This window comes from Carcharhinus amblyrhynchos, chromosome 30 (assembly GCF_965287045.1).
Source record: "Carcharhinus amblyrhynchos chromosome 30, sCarAmb.v2.hapA, whole genome shotgun sequence".
NCBI classification, from domain to species: domain Eukaryota; kingdom Metazoa; phylum Chordata; class Chondrichthyes; order Carcharhiniformes; family Carcharhinidae; genus Carcharhinus; species Carcharhinus amblyrhynchos.
This window is the reverse complement of record NC_137353.1, coordinates 31,929,550-31,949,233: the sequence shown is the minus strand read 5'-3', so window position 1 is coordinate 31,949,233 and position 19,684 is coordinate 31,929,550. Positions and strand designations below refer to the sequence as shown.

The window sequence follows — 19,684 nt, the reverse complement described above, 5'->3', positions numbered from 1 at the left end:
CACACTTCTCTGAACCCAAGTGAAAGTCCGTAGATTTGACCCCGAAATCCCCCTGGATGATTCTTATACTGTGAGCCATCTTGTCTCACTGAGTTCTGGATTTCAAGTTCCATTTTCAAAAAGAGACACTTTCAAATCTTCTTTTAAATAGTGCTTTCTCTCAGTTGTTTGTCCATCAATGATTCATAGAATCATAGAATCCCGACAGTGCAGAAGGAGGCCATTCAGCCCATCAAGTCTGCACTGAACACAATCGCACCCAGGCCCCATCCCTGTAACCTCATGCATTTACCCTAGCTAGTTCCCCTGGTACTAAGGGGCAATTTAGCATGGCCAATCGGCCTGAGGAAATCGGATCACCCGGAAGAAACCTACGCAGACACGGGGTGAATGTGCAAACTCCACACAGACAATGGCCTAAGCCGAGCATCGAACTCGCTTCCCTGGCGCTGTGAGGCTGCCACCGAGCCGTCCATTCGTTACAGGTTTTGCACCATCCCCCTTCAGGGTTTCTTGTCTTCACAGTTGCTTTAACTATCAGTTCCCACACTCTATTAAAACAACACCAAAGCTTTGATTAACCTCTGAAGTCTGCTTTCCCACTTTAAATCTGGTTACTGTAGCTGTCTCTTTAACTCTGCCTTCTTCTCAGCTCTGCCTGTCTTTACTGAACAGTTCTTTGTTCTAATGACTGTCTTTGGGCTTCTTAAGACATTCTTTCTGTCCTAATTCCCTGGTTGTCTGAACTCCATCTGGTTCTTTGGGAAGTTTGCCTCTTTGCAGCTCCCTTGTCCTGCCCAGTTTCCCTGTTCCTCCCAGACTTGAGAAATAGTTACTCCCCACTTTCCTGTCTCCAATGACAAACAAATTCAGTTAAAGCTAAATTCAAGAAGCCTTTTGACCGTAATAGGGACTCCAGTTGCTAAGTAATGGTACATGATTCTGTCAGCTTAATTTTCACGCCGTAATTCTCTCTAAGCACAATGGAAGCACAGTTAGAATTGAAATCAAAAGCCCCACACGTATGAACATCTTTGCCCATAATGAATCGACTGTAGGTTATCCCTCCTTGCACCAAAATATTAAATTAAACCCTCTTAACTCTATACCTTATTTCTAATACCAAAAGAGAAAATGCTGGAAAATCTCAGCAGGTCTGTAAGGAAAGAAAAGAGCTGATGTTTCGAGTCTACGTGACCCTTTGTCAAAGCTTTTATCCTTATTTCTAATGTTTGCCAATACAAATATAAATCCAAAAAACTAATTTTGCTTCCCTAAGAACCAGCAGTGGTGTCCTCCCCCTGTTCTGAAGCCGCAGCGTTGCCTGCGAGAAGTGATATATCTCTATATCTCCTTGCAAGCAATTTGCACACAGTTCCTGGTTTAGGTTGAGGTAAAGGAAGTGTAACCGTAAGACCCTACGTGGATGGGCTTCTTCTCCCTCTGTCGGCAACTTGTTCCTTTCTGTGCTGCCCCTGCTCCGTATCCCCTAGCACAAGGGGAAAGGTCATTACAACACTGATGACTGGGAGCAAATGACCTGAGCAGAGGACTTGAATACAGAACAAAAGCCTTCTCTAATTCCAGCACTGCTCTTGATAGAGTTCACCAACTTTAAGCCATTTTGCAGAACAGCAAATACTTTGACATACTCAAAGAGGCCCATTAATCTGCAAATGACCTGTGGGTGAGCCCTTTCAGCAGTTGAATGCATGTTTAGGGGTGTGTGTGTGTGGGGGAGGGGGGCGGGGGTGCAGTGTGTGTGTGTGTGTGTGTGTGTGTGTGTGTGTGTGTGGGGGGGGGGGGGATGCGTGTGTGTATGCGTGTCTGTGTGCGTGTGTGCACGTAGGGGGGAGTGTGTGAGTGGAGGGGGTGTGTGTGTCTGAGTGTGTGTGTGTGGGGGCGGGGTGGGTGGGTGTGTGTGTGTACATGCATGTGTGCACGTGCGTGGGGGTATGTGTATGGGGGATATATTGTGTGTGTGTGTGTCTGGGAAGTGGGTGTTTGCAGAAGCAGCGAGGTTGATAATGACGACCCTGGTGTCAGAGCAGTCTGGCTTGCTGAGCGATGTTACGATCTGTGTACTCTGCATACTCCTGGAGCACACACCAAATGCCCAGGTTAACACCTTCACCAAAATGGCGTCACGAGCCACAGCAAGAGTTTGCATCCGGGTGTAAACACCATTTTGGAATCAAGTCACACCCATTAGACTGAAACTATGGGCACGAGTTTGGTGCTTGTTTTAGCCTGAATGGTGCCCTAAGAGATGTTACGGGACAATGTGCTCAAAGAGCGCATGGGACTCTAATAATTAACAAGTTAGAAAAAGAGGTTATTATTGGTCAACAGGTATATAATCCATGCACAGTGTGTACAAGGTTTAGATCAGGCAAGATGCTGATCTATTTATTGAAAATGTCCTTTTTCAGTGAACCCTGAGCAATGGCCTTGTGCTGCAGCAGTTTCATTTCTCCATAGTGCATCAGAGGAATGCAATCTGATTCTTATTGATTTTCCGTGATATGAGGTAGCGAAAGTCTAACACTAAATTATGAATGAGGTGCGCGGTGACCTAATGTTGGTATTCACACGATAAAAAATGACTTGCAGTACGAACATTATTTTTTCACCTTGAGAAATGATATTCTTTTCCCCATGCCTGCTAAGGATGGGATTTGTCATCATTTTCAATCCGGTGCTGTAGCAAAACAAATGCTGGGGAAGGCAATTACTATGCGCTGAGCTGAACTGATGTGTGTAATTTGATGTGGATTCAGGAACACAATAGAAAGCACAGAAAACTCCCCCAAAATCACCAGGGAAGGAAACTGTCCCAGTGGTGCAGCGAGTTCCGACCGTGCTATTGAGCTGTGCTGATCAGACTCAGTGTAACACAGAGTGAAGAACTTAACCACCAGACCAAAAGGGGAGACAATATTTAAATGTTAATCTGCAGCTTACTCAATGGAGCATTCTCGTCGCAGGTTTCCATTCATCGGAGAACACTAATTTATCGCTTTCCTGCTTTCCTTTTTGTTTTAAGCGAATGTCATGCTGAATCAAGAGCTCTGCGGACTTTCTGCAACTTTTCAAGCCACTTAGGAAAGTTTCACAAGTTCTGAGACAAGAGGTTCCAAATAGCTTTATGCTAACCCATTTCAAATAAATGAATTAAGACCCTCATGAGAATAATATCCATAGGCTCCTCAGTACAGAGTGAGGCCACCTGGTCCATCGAGTCTACACCAACTCTCCGAAAGAGCATCCCGCCTAGGCTATCCCCCCCGCCCTATACGTAACCCCATGCATTTACCACGTCACTTCATTGTCCATTCATTCCAAAGCGCTTCCACTTTGAGCAGGCATTCTGTCTGACCACTGTTATTTTGTCATAGGGGATTTCCCTTTGTTCTGAAGTGCTTCCTAGAAAGAGCAGGTGCTCTGTCTGATCCCGGATTGTTTTTTTCTTGAGTGGATTTTTCTGAATCTCCTTTGCCTAGAAAGCCTGTACTGGAGGTGGTGTTCCACCCTGCAAGCAGCTGGCACCACACAGATAGTGAGGTGCGGATGTTCCTCAGTGAAGACCTTCTTGCAGTCATGGTTCAATTCTCTGGATAGACATGACAACCGTGTTGAAGGGGGAGGGGCGGTGTGCTCAGAGACATTTGTAGCCCTTGCATTGTCAAGGATGTGGCTGGACAGTTTCCTGGCACTACCCCCTGGCAGCTGGGCAGGGCAATTAGGGATGGGCAACAAATGTTGGCCCAATTGTTGATGCCCACATTCCATGATCGAATAAAAGAAGAGAGGTTGTTTTCCCTGGCTGGGTAGTCTAAAACATCACGCACGGTTGCAGGGTAAGAGATTGATCATTTGGGATTGAGACGAAGGGAAATTTCACTCAGAGGGGTGGTGAATCTTTGGAATTCTGTACCCCAATGGCTTGTGAATGCTTCATCATCATTCAAAGCTTTGTAGAGAGGTTTATGATTTCTCAGGGCATCGAGGGATATGGGGAGCAGCTTGGAAAGTTAAGTTGAAGCAGGAGATGAACCATGAACATATTGACTGACAGGGCAGGCTTGAGGGGCTAAATGGCCTATTCCTGTTCCTCTTTCTTGAGGTCAAACTATCATTTGCATAGTGTAAATTGTAAGTCTCACCCATCGTAGCAAGACTGGATAGAAGGCAAGGACGAAATGACTACTTGCTTAGTTTAGCAAGACGGTACAGGTCAGCAGATGGTTCTTTACACACCAAACTCGTTACTAAAGATAGCAACGATAAGGACTCCCACCTTCAAGTGTCAAATCATCCTGGGTGCATTATTGCTTAAGCTCCTCAGTTATGGTGTAAAAATTGGCAAAGGTCTGGGTTTAGGTCACATGATTGCCCTCTTGACAGGAAATGTTACATTGCATCGAGGAAGTGGGGCTTTTCAAGAGACCAAAAAGATCCAGTATATATCTGACTTTATTTCGCTCAGGCCAGCCATCTTAAACTGTTGATAAAAGCAACTTACTGCAGATACCAGAATCTTAAATAAAAGCAGAAAATGCTGGCACAGCTCAGCTGGTCTGACAGCATCCGTGGAGAGAGAATAGAGCCAACGTTTTGAGTCTGGATGACGAACAATCAGAACTCTGAAGAAGAGTCATCCAGACTAGAAACGCTGGCTCTATTCTCTCTCTCCAAGATGCTGTCAGACCCGCTGAGATTTGCCAGCATTTTCTGTTTCCATTTCGCCTTAAATTGTTGATGTTTTTCTCTCTTTCAGGGACCGGCTGATGGGAGACTTTCAAAAAAGGACTTTGATAATCAGCAGCAGCCTAACTCCCCACACAAGATGATTGAAGTATGTATCATCGTGTGGGGCGGGTGGGGAGAGACTGGGCATCTGGACCTTGTGCTAACCCATATAGTCAGCCCTGCTGAGTAAGCACTCGAAGACTCCCTGGAAAGGCCCAATGGAGCCCTATAATTCCATGGACAACATCACTAAAATCATACTGCTGTTTTGGTACTCCTATGTGACCTCTCCGTTTCTGCCACCCATTTCTTAGAGTAAGGCAGTGCGGGGCATTTAACACTGAGCTGAGGACAACTTTCTTCACCCAGTTTTTCTTAACCTATTAGTGTCACAAGTAGGCTTACATTAACACTGCAATGAAGTTACTGTGAAAATCCCCTAGTCGCCACACTCCGGCGCCTGCTCGGGTACATTGAGGGAGCATTTTGCACGGCCAGTGCATCTAACCGGCACGTCTTTCAGCCTGTGGGAGGAAACTGGAGCACCCGGAGGAAACCCACACAGACACGGGGAGAATGTGCAGACTCCACACAAACAGCTGGGAATTGAACCCAGGTCCCTGGCGCTGTGAGGCAACAGTGCTAACCACTGTGCCATCCAGACATAGAGGCAGACATAGCCGTGGTTTAACATTTAATCCAGTGAATGCCCAACAGTTCCCTTCTCAGTGTTAGACCGAAGATTTTATCCTTTGGATGCTGGGGGTTGTGGGGTGGAGGGTGGATTTGAGTTGGACTCAGAGGCAATGTCCGAACCCCTGAACGATGCTGTGATAAGTGTGGGTGTTTATTAATCTGTCATTTTTATTGCTTCACACAGCACGCGAGGAGTTCTGAAGAAAATAATCACAACGTCAGTATAGTTTTTGGCAAATTGTCGTTCAATGGTAAAGTTTCCTTTCTTCAGGTGTCTTTTAAAATTGAAAATCAGAAGCCGATTGCCATCCTGCAGGTGAATGTTGAGGATCAGCCGTATGTTATTGATCAGACATTCCGCTTCTATCACCCAGAGCTCACATTCCTCAAGAAATCCATCCGCCTAGCTCCACTGCAGGCTCTATCAGGTATTGTGTTGATCCTTGTAATATAGTATTTATATTTCAGTTTATATATTTCCATCAATTGCACTAAATTGCTGTATGTTTATTCCCCTTTTATCAACAAACTCTGATAGTACAACAGTACCCAAGGTATCACTTCAGATCCCACTGGATCACAGCTAAGTAGTCGCCTCTTGATAGCATGATTTTCCATTCCAGTTGGCCAGTGATGCGAGCATGGAATAGGTGCGTATGTCCAGGGAGTCAGCAGTAATAGGTGTTGACATAAGAAACAGGAGCAGGAGTGGGCCATTTGGCCCCTCGAGCCTGCCCTGCCCTTCAATCAAATCATGGCCGATCTGATGATGACCTCAATTCCACTTTCCTGTCTACCCCCCCCCCCCCCCAACAACCCTCGACTCCCTTGTCAATCAAAAGCCCAAGCAGTCAAGAATTGCAGTCTGCATTTGCGAACCTTTTGAAAGGTAACTTCAAAAGGTCTTACCATAACCCCACATGCCCTCTGTGCCAAATGAATGCTAACTCATGCCTGTTCCATGCCTATTCACTCAGTATACATTGCGTACATAACTAGAGAGCCATATAATAGCAATAGGAAGCATGGAACTGCAGAGGAAAAGAAACCTATTCAGAAAAAGGTTCAATTCCTGGCTCGGGTCACTGTCTGTGTGGAGTTTGCACATTCTCTCTGTGTCTGCATGGGTTTCCTCCAGGTGCTCCGGTTTCCTCCCAAGTCCAAAGATGTGCGGGTTAGGTTGATTGGCCATGCTAAAATTGCCCCTTTGTGTCCTGAGATGTATAGGTTAGAGGGATTAGCGGGTAAAATATGTAGGGATATGGGGTAGGGCCTGGGTGGGATTGCGGTCGGTGCAGACTCGATGGGCCGAAAGGCCTCTTTCTGCACTGTAGGGTTCTGTGGTTCAATGGTTCTATGGTAATCCATAACTGCACAGTATTCCGAGTGTAGTATTATCATGGTTCAACACAAGGTTAAGATAACTTCTCTTCTTTTCAATGCTCTTGTTTTAGAAGTGGACCCCAGAGCTTAGTTGCAATTTTAGTGAAGTGTGGCTGTTCTTAATTGGTTCTGATTTGGCACTGCTCCTCTACTTCTTTGTGGGCTACAGTTTTAATTGTCCACTGGACTCTCTGAAACGCAGGAGGTGGAAATTTACTGATGGTCTACGGGTGTTGACCAGTGTACTGAGATGTGGGGCGGCACGGTGGTACAGTGGTTAGCATTGCTGCCTCACAGCGTCAAGGAGCTGTGTTTGATTCCCAGCATGGGTCACTATCTGTGCAGAGTCTGCATGTCCTCCCCAAGTCTGCATGGGTTTCCTCTGGGTGCACCTGTTTCCTCCAACAGTCCAAAAGATGTGCTGGTTGAGTGCATTGGCCATGCTAAATTCTCCTTCAGTGAGCCGGAACAGGCACCAGAGTGTGGCGATTAGGGAATTTTCACAATAGCTTAATTGCAGTGTTAATGTAAGCTAATTTGTGACACTGATAAATAAACTTAAACTGACAGTTGACTCTGATGAAGAATCTTTCATTCATATAGTGCCTTTGATTTATTATTGTCCACATGTATTAACAAACAGTGAAAAGTATTATTTCTTGCGCGCTACACAGGCAAAGCATACCGTTCATAGAGAAGGAAAGGAGAGAGTGCAGAATGTAGTATCACAGTCGTAGCTAGGGTGTGGAGAAAGTTCAACTTAATGCGAGGTAGGCCCAGTCAAATGTTTGGTGGCAGCAGGGAAGAAGCTGTTCTTGAGTTTGTTGGTACGTGACTTCAGACATTTATATCTTTTTCCCGACGGAAGAAGATGGAAGAGAATATGTCTGGGGTGCGTGGGGTCCTTAACACATGTTCACAGAGCGTTTAATTGAATACAATGGAATGAATGTTATGGCCAATGTGTATGGCTGGAAGACTAGCAGTAAAAAGTCTGACAACACCAGGTTTTAGTCCAACCTATTTATTTGATAATATACTCACTAGCTTTCGGGGTTACCCCCTTCGTCAGGTGAATGGAGAGTTCTGGCCTCAGACAGAGCATATAAAGCACAGACAGTTTAGAGATTACTGATTACTAGCAAGCAGCACTTCTGCCCCTCAGTAGACAGAGGTCCTGTTCTCAGATTGGCTGGCGGTTTTGCAGCCTCAAGCGCCAGACTTCAGTTGTGGGCACTGCTGGGACTGCAAGCAAACCAAAGAAGATTGACGGTGACCGGAGTGAGGTACATCCCTGGAGTTTCCTGCAGAGGAAGATCGGATACCCTAGGGAGGGGGTTGGAGGCTGGTGAAGAGATCGAGAGGCAGCAGGAGAGGGTACCATCTTTGGATCCTGGTGGAGTGGATGTATGTAAGACAGATCCCGAAGGAGATTGTGGAAAAAGTGGGCCATCTACTCTCACCCATCTACCACTGCCCAACGTACTGTGGCAGTGGGGTGTCGGCTCTTAATTGGGCAGTTCAGGGCCTGAATAGGCCTCAGGATGGCAGGCTGATGGGCACCATACTCACCCACTGTATTATGTGGAATGGGTTGGGGGTGAGCAAACAAATGGTGGGCTGGCCACCGCACCCCACAACCCCGCCAAAAGTACATCCGGCACGGAGCCATCATAATAAGTCTCACAACACCAGGTTAAAGTCCAACAAGTTTATTTGATAGTAAACCCACAAGCTTTCGGAACGCTGTTCCTTTGTCAGGTGAGTGGGAAGTTCTGATCAGGGAAGGGCATATAAAGGCGCACGCAGTTTACAGAATACTGATGAGAATGCAAGTCTTTACAACTGATCTGCTATTCAAGTCTTAAAGGTGCAGACAGTGTGAGTGGAGGAGCATTAAGCAAGGGTTAAAGAGATGTGTATTGTCTCCAGACAGGACAGTAAGTGAGATGTTGCAAGCCCAGGCAAGTCATAGGGGTTATAGATAGTGTGACATGAACCCAAGATCCCGGAACGGAATACTGCAAAGAAGTGTACCAACAACAGCATCTCCACGTCATGGGGCCATAATATCCAGACTTCTAAATCACTCTGACTTCGTTATGCGAACAAATAGAACAGCGCATATATCAACTGAGACACTGCAGGATGATTTTGAGCAGCTGCCTGAGCTTCATGGCTTCCACAAAGTAACTTCAGTTGCGCAAGATCTCTGCAGATGTTGGCATCTAAGTTGACTGTTGAAGCCTCAAAATTCTCCATTAACGTCAGATAGCTAAGTGAACCGCTGGTGTAGGTGTGAGCGGTCATCACTTTAAAATGTCATTGGCATCTGACGCAAAGGGTGCATGTCTCAAACTCCCAAGGCAACTTCGCAACAGAGCCTGTGTGGCTGGCTTGGTCTCCTACACCCAGTTATAAGGTACCAGTAAGTAAAACGTTCATTTGTAGGGTAAAAAATTGAGGCTGAAAACTAATGCTAAATCATCGTGGCTGAACAGGGTTTTGGAGTCGATGTATACGTAATAAACATGGTTTTGGGGACTGGAAAAATGTGGTCATCTTACACAGCGGGAGGATTTATTTTCCACGATTTATGGTATTTTATGGATTCAGTTTTAATATTATTCCATCAATTGGGTGCAGCTACCTAGAGCTATGGGAAAAGATTCTGATAGGTTACCACTGGAAGAGTACATCAAAGCAATTGCTTACAATCTCTTATTGCAGCTGACATTTTCTTATCCTCTGCCATTCCCCCCTTCCCCCACCCACCCAGTTAACCTCATCAAACAGAACAATTTCAGCACTTGAGTAAGTTCATTTTATGATTGATTGCTCTTGTAAATTGAACACCACTTTATAGTTCCTTTCTGTTGCACTGGGTCGTATGGCACTAATTTATATTTCATTTGAGCTGTTGGATTTCAACAGGGAGAGTTTCACTGCAACTCCATTTGAACTTGCGTGAGGGAATCGGAGAGATTATGAATTTGTTGGTTATAAATTACTGACAGTGAACCAGACTAGTGGTGGAAGTGTATGCGTCCCTGGCTATCAAGTGTATCTATTCCACCAACTGAACCTGAAAAAAACATTCAAGAAGTTTGTTAGCTAACTAACTAACAGAATGGTATGGTGGCATCGTGGACAGCACTGCTGCCTCACATTGCCAGGGATTGGGTTCGATTCCCAGCTTGGATCAGTTTCTGTGCGGAGTCTGCACGTTCTCCCCATGTCTGCGTGGGTTTCCTCCGGGTGCTCCGGTTTCCTCTCACAGTCCGAAAGACGTGCTGGTTAGTCATGCTAAACTCCCCCTCAGTGTACCCGAACAGGCGCCGGGAGTGCAGCGATTGGGGGATTTTCACAGTAACTTCGTTGCAGTGTTAATGTAAGCCTACTTGTGACAATACAGAAATAAACTTTAAATCAACAGTGTGGTAATGAACTGATGATCTGTTTTGATTGGTGTTGATTAAGGGATAAACGTTGGCCGGAACACCAGGGAACATCTCCCCAGTTGGATTGAAATTTATTTTTTGATTGTGATTTTTTTTTTGAAATTTAAGATACGAAGGGGAACCAAAGGGAGTTGCGCAAAGAGAAGCTATTGTTACTGGGTGGGGACTGCAGGAAATAGCCTAACAGGACGATTTAAATCCCTTTGGAGTGAATTGAGGAAACATTCCTTCACAGAAAAAGTAGTAGAAGTTTGGGACAATATTCTGGAAACGCAATAAACTATGTCATTGTCAGTTGAACCAATTTGACACGGAGAGGCGATGGTCTAGTGGGATTATCGCTAGACTATTAATCCAGAAACTCAGCTAGTATTCTGGTGTTCCGGGCTCAAATCCCGCCACAGCGGAATTTGAATTCAATAACAAATATCTGGAATTAAGAATCTACTGATGACTGTGAAACCATTGTCAATTGTTGGATAAATCCATCTGGTATCCTTTAGGGAAGGAAATTTGCCATCCTTACGTGGTCTGGCCAACATGAGACTCCAGAGCCACAGCAATGTAATTGACTCTTAACTGCCTTGCAAGGGCAACTATGGATGGGCAATAAATGCTGATGGTGTGGAGATGCCAGCGTTGGATTGGGGTAAACACAGTAAGAAGTCTTTCAATACCAGGTTAAAGTCCAACCAGTTTATTTGATAGTAACCTCACGAGCTTTGAGAGGAAGCTTGTGAGATTACCATCAAATAAACTGGTTGGGCTCTAACCTGGTGTTGCGAGACTTCTTACAATAAATGCTGGCCCAGCCCTGCCCCACGAGTGAATTAAATAAAAGTACCAGCAAACGTACCTCGTCTCCATTTGTATCACCACTCCTTATAATCCTCCACCTCACAGTCGGTTATTCTACACATGCTCATATTTCCTGTTATTACGGGAGGAGAGGGGCATCTGCTGGGTGCGTGCTATTCCTACGTTTGCCCTTAATGCTCGTGTTGTTTGAAATTTTTCAGGTATGACCGTACAATCGCCAAATTCTGACATTCAGACCCACGTTCGCTGCAGTGATTACAACATCATTTGTGAGACCAGGAAAGTGGTAGGTTCTCGTTTTACTCATGCACCTATAAATTTTTTTGATCCAAATATCTGAGTGCTTTTGATCTTTTTGGAAACTGTGGGAAGACTTTAGGGCCAATTGTGCAAACAGCCAGCAGTGAGTTGAGCTGTCTGGATGGACACACTAGGGCATTATTTGACTCACCACGTGCAGGACCCAAGGGAAGTTTTGGCTGACTTCAAATTTACAGGGGGTAGAATTTGGCAGGACAGTGTATTGCAATTGTCAAGACCTGAGGCTGGAATACTCCAGCCGTTCACACCAGTGGGATTCTCCAGTCCCGCCGGCAGCGCACCCCTGACCGCAGGTTTCCCATTGACAGTGGAAGGACCAGAGAATTCCGCCACTAACCAACAGTGCACCACCTCCTGCCAGCGGGAATATGCGGCTAGGAGTCCAGAGAATCTCACCCAATGTGTTTATCGAGCTTTTCTTCAAATGCATCTATGCTATCCACCTTGTGGTAGTGAGTGTGCATTCTAACCTTTTCCCCCCCTCTCTCTCCCCCCCCCTCTCTCTCCCCCACCTCTCTCTTTTCCCCCCTTTCTCTCTCTCCTCCTCTCTCTCTCCTCCCTCTCACTCTCTCCCCTCTTTCTCTCCCTCCCTCTCTCTTCCCCCCACAACTCTCTCTCTCTCTCTCTCCGGGTAAAGGAGTTTCCCAGAATTCTTTACAGGGTTTATGAATTACTAACATTTATTTAAGCACCTGACCCTAGTCTCCATATAAGTGAAAATATCTCCCTCCATCTACTCAGTCAGACCCTATTAGAATTTTACAGAACTTTATCAAATCATCCTTCAGTCTTTTCTAAAGAATAAAGCACAAGCCTTAAATTATTGTCACTATGTGGTAAATCTCTTTTCACCTCCTCCTGTGCCTCAGTATTCTCTTTATAATTTATACACTAGAACCGCTCAGTGTCATCTAACCATAACATTCGAGATAGCTTTAAATAATTTCTCTATCTTTCTATTTTAACCAGGTCAGGTCTCCATTAATCCCTGATGACCATAGGTTACTCTCCCCTTTGAGGAGGAGAGCTGACTGGTGGTAATTTAACCTGAGGATTGCCACACCCTAGGCGAGGGGCAAGGTTGAGAAGGTCATGAATTGAACACGCTCTTCATCACTAACCAGCCATCCAGCCAAACTGAGCTGAACCAACCCTCAGACTAGACTAGAGGTATCAAAGGCATGGTTAAGGGTTTCAGCAGCAGATGAGCTAAGACAGGGATAAAGTCAGATGATGTTACAGAGGCAAAAATAAGTCTTAATGATGGTGTGTGGATATGAGGTCAGAAACTCACCTTGAGGTCAGGTTTAGTCTCAAATTGTTGCTATTGGGAAGTCACTGAGTGTCTTTAAGGCAGTGATAGATAGGTTCATGATTAATAAGGGGGTCAGGGGTTATGGAGAAAAGGCAGGAGAATGGGGATGAGAAAAATATGAGCCATGATTGAATGGCAGAGCAGACTCGACGGGTGGAGTGACCTAATTGTGTTCCTACGTCTTATGGAATCAGTGCCTAGGGAACGGAGCTTAGAATGGGAACCGGAAATAATGGCATCAGTCTTCCCAGTATTTAACTGAAGGAAATTTCTGTTCATCCAATGCTGGATGTCAAACAAACAGTCTGATAATTGAGCAACAACAAAGGGGTCAACAGCAGTAGTGGTGAGGTAGAGTTGGGTGTTGTCATGTACAAACTAACTAAAAGTTAGAGAGAAGTATTTCAGCGAGTGTGGTGGAATATGTTTGGTTTTGATGATTGTCTTGGTTGAATAGGTGGCAGAGTGCGCTAACTGAGATCTGGTTAAAATAGAAAGGTGGAGAAATTATTTAAAGCTATCTAGAATGTTATGGTTAGATGACACTGAGCCGTTCTAGTGTATAAATTATAAAGAGAATACTGAGGCACAGGAGGAGGTGAAAAAAAGATTTACCGCATAGTGACAATAATTTAAGGCTTGTGCTTTTTTCTTTAAAAAGACTGAAGGGTGATCTGATAAAGTTCTGTAAAATTCTAATAGGGTCTGACTGAGTAGATGGAGGGAGATATTTTCACTTACATGGAGACCAGGGTCAGGTGCTTAAATAAATGTTAGTAATTCATAAACCCTGCAAGGAATTCAGGGGAAACTCCTTTACCCAGAGCGAAGGGGGGGAGAGGGAGAGAGGGAGGGAGAGAGAGAAGGGGGAGAGAGGGGGAGGGGGAGGAGAGAGAGAGAGAAGTGGGGGACAGAGAGAGAGGGGAGAGAGAGAGAAGTGGGGGACAGAGCGAGAGAGAGAGAGAGGGTGGGAAGGGAGAGAGAGAGAGGGTGGGGAGAGAGAAGGGGGAGAGAGAGAGAGAGAGAGAGAGAGAGAGAAGTGGGGGATGGAGAGCGAGAGAGGGGGGAGAGAGAGAGCAAGAGGGAGGGTGGGGAGAGGGGGGAGAGAGGGAGAAGTGGGGGACAGAGAGTGAGAAAGAGGGGGAGGGGGGGGAGAGAGACAGAGCGGGGAGAGACAGGGAGAAAGGTTAGAATGCACACTCACAAGGTGGATAGCATAGACGTATTTGAAGAAAAGCCAGATAAACACATTGGGTGAGATTCTCTGGACTCCCAGCCGCGTATTCCCACTGGCAGGAGGTGGTGTGTTGTTGGCTAGTGGCAGAATTCTCTGGTCCCGCCGCTGTCAATGGGAAACCTGCGGGCAGGTGTGTGCTGCCGGCGGGACTGGAGAATCCCATTGGCGTGAACAGCCAGAGTATTCCGGCCATGAGGGAGAAAGAAATAGAAGGATAATTTGATGCTTGAGATGAAGATGGCCGGGAGGAGATCTGTGTGGAAGATAAACGCTGGAATTGATCTGTTGGGCAGAATGGTCCCTTTCCATGTTAATGCTGAAGGAAGGATGTGAATATGTTGGAATCAGTTCAGGGAAGGTTTTACTGGATTAATTCCTGGAACGGGAGGGTTGTTTTATGAGGAAAGGCTGGACAGGCAATGCTTGTATCTGCCGGAGTTTAGAAGATTAAGAAGTGACATGATTGTAAGATATAAGCTCCTGAGGGGTCTTGACAGGGTGGAGAAAATGTTTCCTCTTATGGGAGAATCTAGAACTTGCGATCACTGCTTAAAAATAAGGGGGTTGTCCACTTAAGGCAGAGAGGGGAAGAATTTCTTTCTGTCAGAGTGTGGCGTGTCCCTGGAGCTCTTTCTCATAAGACAGTGGAAGCAGAGCCTTTGAGTATTTTTAAGGCGGAAGAGGGTAGATTGTTGATAAGCGAGGGGGTGAAAGGTTATAAGGAATAGGTGGGAACGTGGGGCTGAGGTTACAATTAGATCAGCTATGATTTTATTGAATGGTGGAGCAGGCTCAAGTGGCTGAGTGGCCTACTCCTATACTACGTACTATATATACATAGAATAATTATATATACATATATAATTGGGATATGTAAATATATACCAATTACGTATAATGGGTGCATATCTAATAATATGTAAGGTTATTTGGCATGGGGCACAGTGGTTAGCACTGCTCCTCACAACACCAGGGACCCAGCCTCAATTTCTGACTTGGGTTACTGTGTGGAGTCCACATGTTTTCTCTGGGTCTGCACAACTTTCCTCTGGGTGCTCCAGTTTCCTCCCACAGTCCAAAGACGTGCAGGTTAGGCGCGTTGCCCATGCTAAGTTCTCCCTCAGTGTACCTGAACAGACGAGGGGATTTTCACAGTAACTCCATTGCAGTGTGAATGTAAGCCTACATGTGACACTAATAAATAAATAATAAAAATAAAACAATTTAATTCTTGTTGCATTTGATCTGCCACAAATGAAATTGTGCTTATGATAAGAATTCTTGCTTTCAGTGATTCACATTAATACGATCACTCTGATGGCGAAAGTGTAGTAGCGCTCCTAAATCGCATCAAAATCCAGGAACTCCCTCCCCAACAATTACCTACACCATATGGACTGCAGTGGTTCAAGAAGGCAGCTCACCACCACCTTCTCAAGGGCAATTAGGGATGGGTGATAACTGCTGGCCTCGCCAGCATCTTTTGATAGATTTTAAAAAAAATACAAGGAATGTGGAATCAAGGCAGATGAATGACCCAGAAAATGCGAGATCTAATTGAATGATGGCACAGGTTCAAGGGGCTGAATGGACTCCTCCCAAGTTCCAGAGAAAGACAATTTAGCTAAGCCAGCCACTACTCTAATCAGGAACTCTCATAAATATTATGCAGACAGCTTTATTCATGGCAAGAAGCTTTCTCTGCTGGGAGCGTGTATTGGGAGAGCTGTACGGCTGGTAATTGGAGCACACCATGGGTTCTCCTGCTCCCAGCAAGAATGAATAAGACTGCAAAGCCAGTGATCCATAATGCTGGCAAATAAACTGACATTGAAGCAACATCAAAGGATTCAGTGACCTATAAAGTGAAAATACTGCTCTATGAGGAATGCAGGGTTTTTTTCTAACTTCCTGTTATTCTTCAGGACACTGCAAGGCAAAAAGTAACAGCGGCTTAAACTTTTCAAAGTAACCGGTTTCAATGGTGAACGGTTGTACAGATAGATATTTCTCACCCTCGTCGCTGTTACGGCTTCTGCTCTGGGTGAGACTGAGGGGTTAATTCTGTTTGCTGTGAAGTGCTCCACTTTAAAAGATGGCTGCTTTCGTAGCCCCCTGCTGCCACAGGAACAGCTGTCTGCTGCCTGTTTGTATTCCTTCTCTCTGTCTTCCTTGAAAAAGACTTTTCCCGTAACCTTATCTCTCCTTGTCCTTCAGACGTCAAGCAAATCATGGATCTTTACCTTGACTAACGCAGCTGTTAGTTCTCAGCAGGCTTCACCAATTATGATACCTTTTGAACTTGGCCAAGCATTTCAACGTGCCCGCTGAACAGTTCATTATTGCGGCACGGTAGCACAGTCGTTAGCACTGCTGCTTCACAGCTCCGGGGTCCTGGGTTCGATTCCTGGCTCGGGTCACTGTCTGTGTGGAGTTTGCACATTCTCCCTGTGTCTGCGTGGGTTTCCTCTGGGTGCTCCAGTTTCCTCCCACAGTCCAAAGATGTGCGGGTTAGGTTGATTGGCCGTGCTAAAAATTGCCCCTTAGTGCGTAGGTTAGAGGGATTAGTGGGTAAATATGTAGGGCAGTGGGGTAGGGCTTGGATGGGATTGTGGTCGGTGCAAACACGATGGGCCAAATGCCTTCCTTCTGCTCTGTAGGGATTCTATTGCTACCTCAAGTCTTTTAATTTTCAGAATCTGTATTGAAAATTCCAGATCCCATCAGTAAAAATGGTAATAGATTTCTTTTGGCACAGAGTGAAAGTTAAATCAAATAGTGTTTGGCAGATATAGGATTAGTTTCATTTATTTTATGTACGAGAGAAAAGATTGCATTTATATAGTGTCTTCTGTTATGTAACTAAGGGTAGCATGCTGAAGCTCAGCTGACCCAGTAGACAGTGTAACCAGTGTCAAAACAATGTGTTCAGCTGATCCGGTATAAACAGAAAGCAGATGGGGATTGTGGAGAGCATGTGTGGCCCAGGGTGTGGCCCTGATTGTGGGTGTAGTGAAGTTTCTTTTAATAAAGCCTTTCTTTGATTTGCTTTGTGAAGTTAGTTCTTGCAACTGGAGCATCTTTATTCCCAGCTGAGCATCCTCCACAATATCAGGATTTCCAAAGTGCTTTACAGCCAGTTTTTTTTTTGAAGTCTTGCCATTGTAGTAATGTCGGTGTAGGCAGAGTTACTTACCACATTATTAGCTCCCATAAACAGCCAGGAGATAATGAACAGAAAATCTGCTTTAGGAGTTGAGGGATAAATATTGGCCAGGACACCAGGGATATCATGCCTGCTTTTCTTCCAATTATACCATAACATCTTTTACATGCACCTCAGATAGAATCTAGAATCTCTACAGTACAAAATGAGGCCATTCAGCCCATCAAGCCTGCACCGACCACAATCCCACCTAGGCCCAATTCCCGTAGCCCCACATATTTACCCCGCTAATACCCTATCACTAGGGTCAATTTAGTATGGCCAATCCATCTAACCTGCACATCTTTGGAGCTGTACATGAGGCCACAGTTTAACTTCACCTCTAAAATACAGCACCTTCAACAGCGCAGCCTTCCCTGGAGTGTCAGCCTAAGGTTTTAGAACATAGAACACTACAGCACAAACAGGCCCTTGGCCCACAAGTTGCGCCGATCATATTCATCTCTACGAGGCCATAGAACTATCTATAACTCTCAATTCCATTAAATCCCATGTACTCATCCAGAAGTCTTTTAAAAGACCCCAGCAAGTTTGCCTCAACCACCACCGACGGCAGCCGATTCCAGTCACCCACCACCCTCTGAGTGAAAAACTTACCCTGACATCTCCTCTGTACCTGCTCCCCAGCACCTTAAACCTGTGTCCTCTTGTAGCGACCATTTCAGCCCTGGGAAATAGCCTCCGAGAATCCACCCTATCTATGTCTCTCAACATTTTATAAACCTCTATCAGGTCGCCTCTCAACCTCCGTCTCTCCAAGGAGAAGAGGCCTAGCTCCCTCAACCTATCTTCACAAGGCGTGCCTCCCAATCCCGGCAACATCCTTGTAAATCTCCTCTGCACCCTTTCAATAGCTTCCACATCCTTCCTGTAGTGAGGCAACCAGAACTGCACACAGTACTCCAAGTGGGGTCTGACAAGGGTCTTATAAAATTAAGTTTTGTGCTTAGGTCTCAGGGTCTTCTGACTCAGAGGGAAGATTGCTACAACTGGTCAAATCTGACAGAACGCAAAGAGTAGGAGCCATTGTTACCTTCACGACTCAGGCAGTAACCTGACAGAAGAAGTCTCATCCCCCTGGGTAAAACGTCCTGATTTTCATCTCATTGTTTCCATGGTTCCACCGGGCAGCAAAGATGAGAATGAGTCCTGTTGTTATACATGGTGGGAATTTTGTCTTCAGTTCCTGAACCGTGATTTAGGCCATTTTCCACCATTATGATCCTGACTTTTAAAAATCAGTCCAGGTGCAGGGTATGTCAGAGCCACCACTTCCCAAGGCAAGCTTGCGGCAGCTACAGAGGTAGGTGAATGGCCAGGCCAGAGATTAGAAGACCTGTCTCTATTTACTGGGAGATGAACCCAATTTATGGTTCTAGGCTCTCTAGTCCTCACCCACTTCCATGGTACCTCCACTGCCCCCTGATATCTCTCATGCCTCCTCAGATCCCCCATATCCTAAAAATTCTCCAGTACCTTACCATGCTTAGTCACCCAGTAGCCATCAGGTGCAGAACATAAGCCATTATAATAACGCTGGTATACCTTTGAAATTCTCATTAAACAAAATAGATACTCAGCATTTCCTTTGAAGAAAACTCTGTCTTTAATTCTCATAAAATTGCCAAACAGACAGAAAATTCCCATTATATAAATCTTTAATCCAAATAAACACGGATGCATTGAAAAACCATTTCAAACACAAAGTTATTATAATCTGATGAAGCTATCATTTAAAAAGTTGCCTGTCCTGTTTGTAAATGTGTAAACAACCCCTTGCCTGTTAAGTCCATTAGTCAGTCTTAGAGCTCAGCCATGCATTCAGAACAAGGACATTTGGTAACTATCAAGAGAAGCAGCAAGAACCGATGGCCAGACATGATGGGTTTATCTTTGTTTGAAGTGTTTTTTTCTATGCCTATGTGTTTATTCGGGCAAGATTGAAGTTTTGTTTTCCAATGAAACTTTCACTGGCTGTGTTTGATAGTTTTGTAGGAATATAAGGGGGAACATTTTTTCAAATGTAGTTTTTTTAAATAATTTTATGAGCACTTCATAGACTTGCCAGTGTTATTTAATTGTATACTGTATGGACTCAGCTTTGACAAAAGCTCATCTGGACTCAAAACATCAGCTCTTTTCTCTCCTTACAGATGCTGCCAGACCTGAGATTTTCCAGCATTTTCTCTTTTGGTTATTGTACGGTTTACTGGTTCAGTTTTTTTTATTCATGGGATGTGCATGTCACTGGCTTGGCCAGCATTTATTGCCCATCCCTAATTTCTCTTTGAAAAGGCTGTGGTGGATTGCTGTAGTTCATGTGGTGTTGGTGCATCTAAGGTGCGGTTAGGAAGGGAGTTCCTGGATTTTGACCCAGCGACAGTGAAGGAATAGCAATATAGTTCCAAGTCAGGATGGTGTGAGGCTTGGAGGGGAATTTGCAGGTGGTGGTGTTCCCATTCATCTGCTACCTT

At 45.1% G+C, this 19,684-nt stretch overlaps 1 protein-coding gene across 1 annotated transcript in view; it reads left to right on the top strand.

Moving 5' to 3' along the window:
• Window positions 1–19,684, top strand: part of nphp4 (nephronophthisis 4) — a 406,773-nt gene that overhangs the window by 369,208 nt on the left and 17,881 nt on the right. Inside the window, exons 22-24 of the mRNA XM_080214939.1 lie at window positions 4,781–4,858; window positions 5,720–5,876; window positions 11,312–11,397. Of these exons, the coding sequence (XP_080071065.1) occupies window positions 4,781–4,858; window positions 5,720–5,876; window positions 11,312–11,397 (321 nt within the window). The remainder of the gene's footprint in view (window positions 1–4,780; window positions 4,859–5,719; window positions 5,877–11,311; window positions 11,398–19,684) is intronic.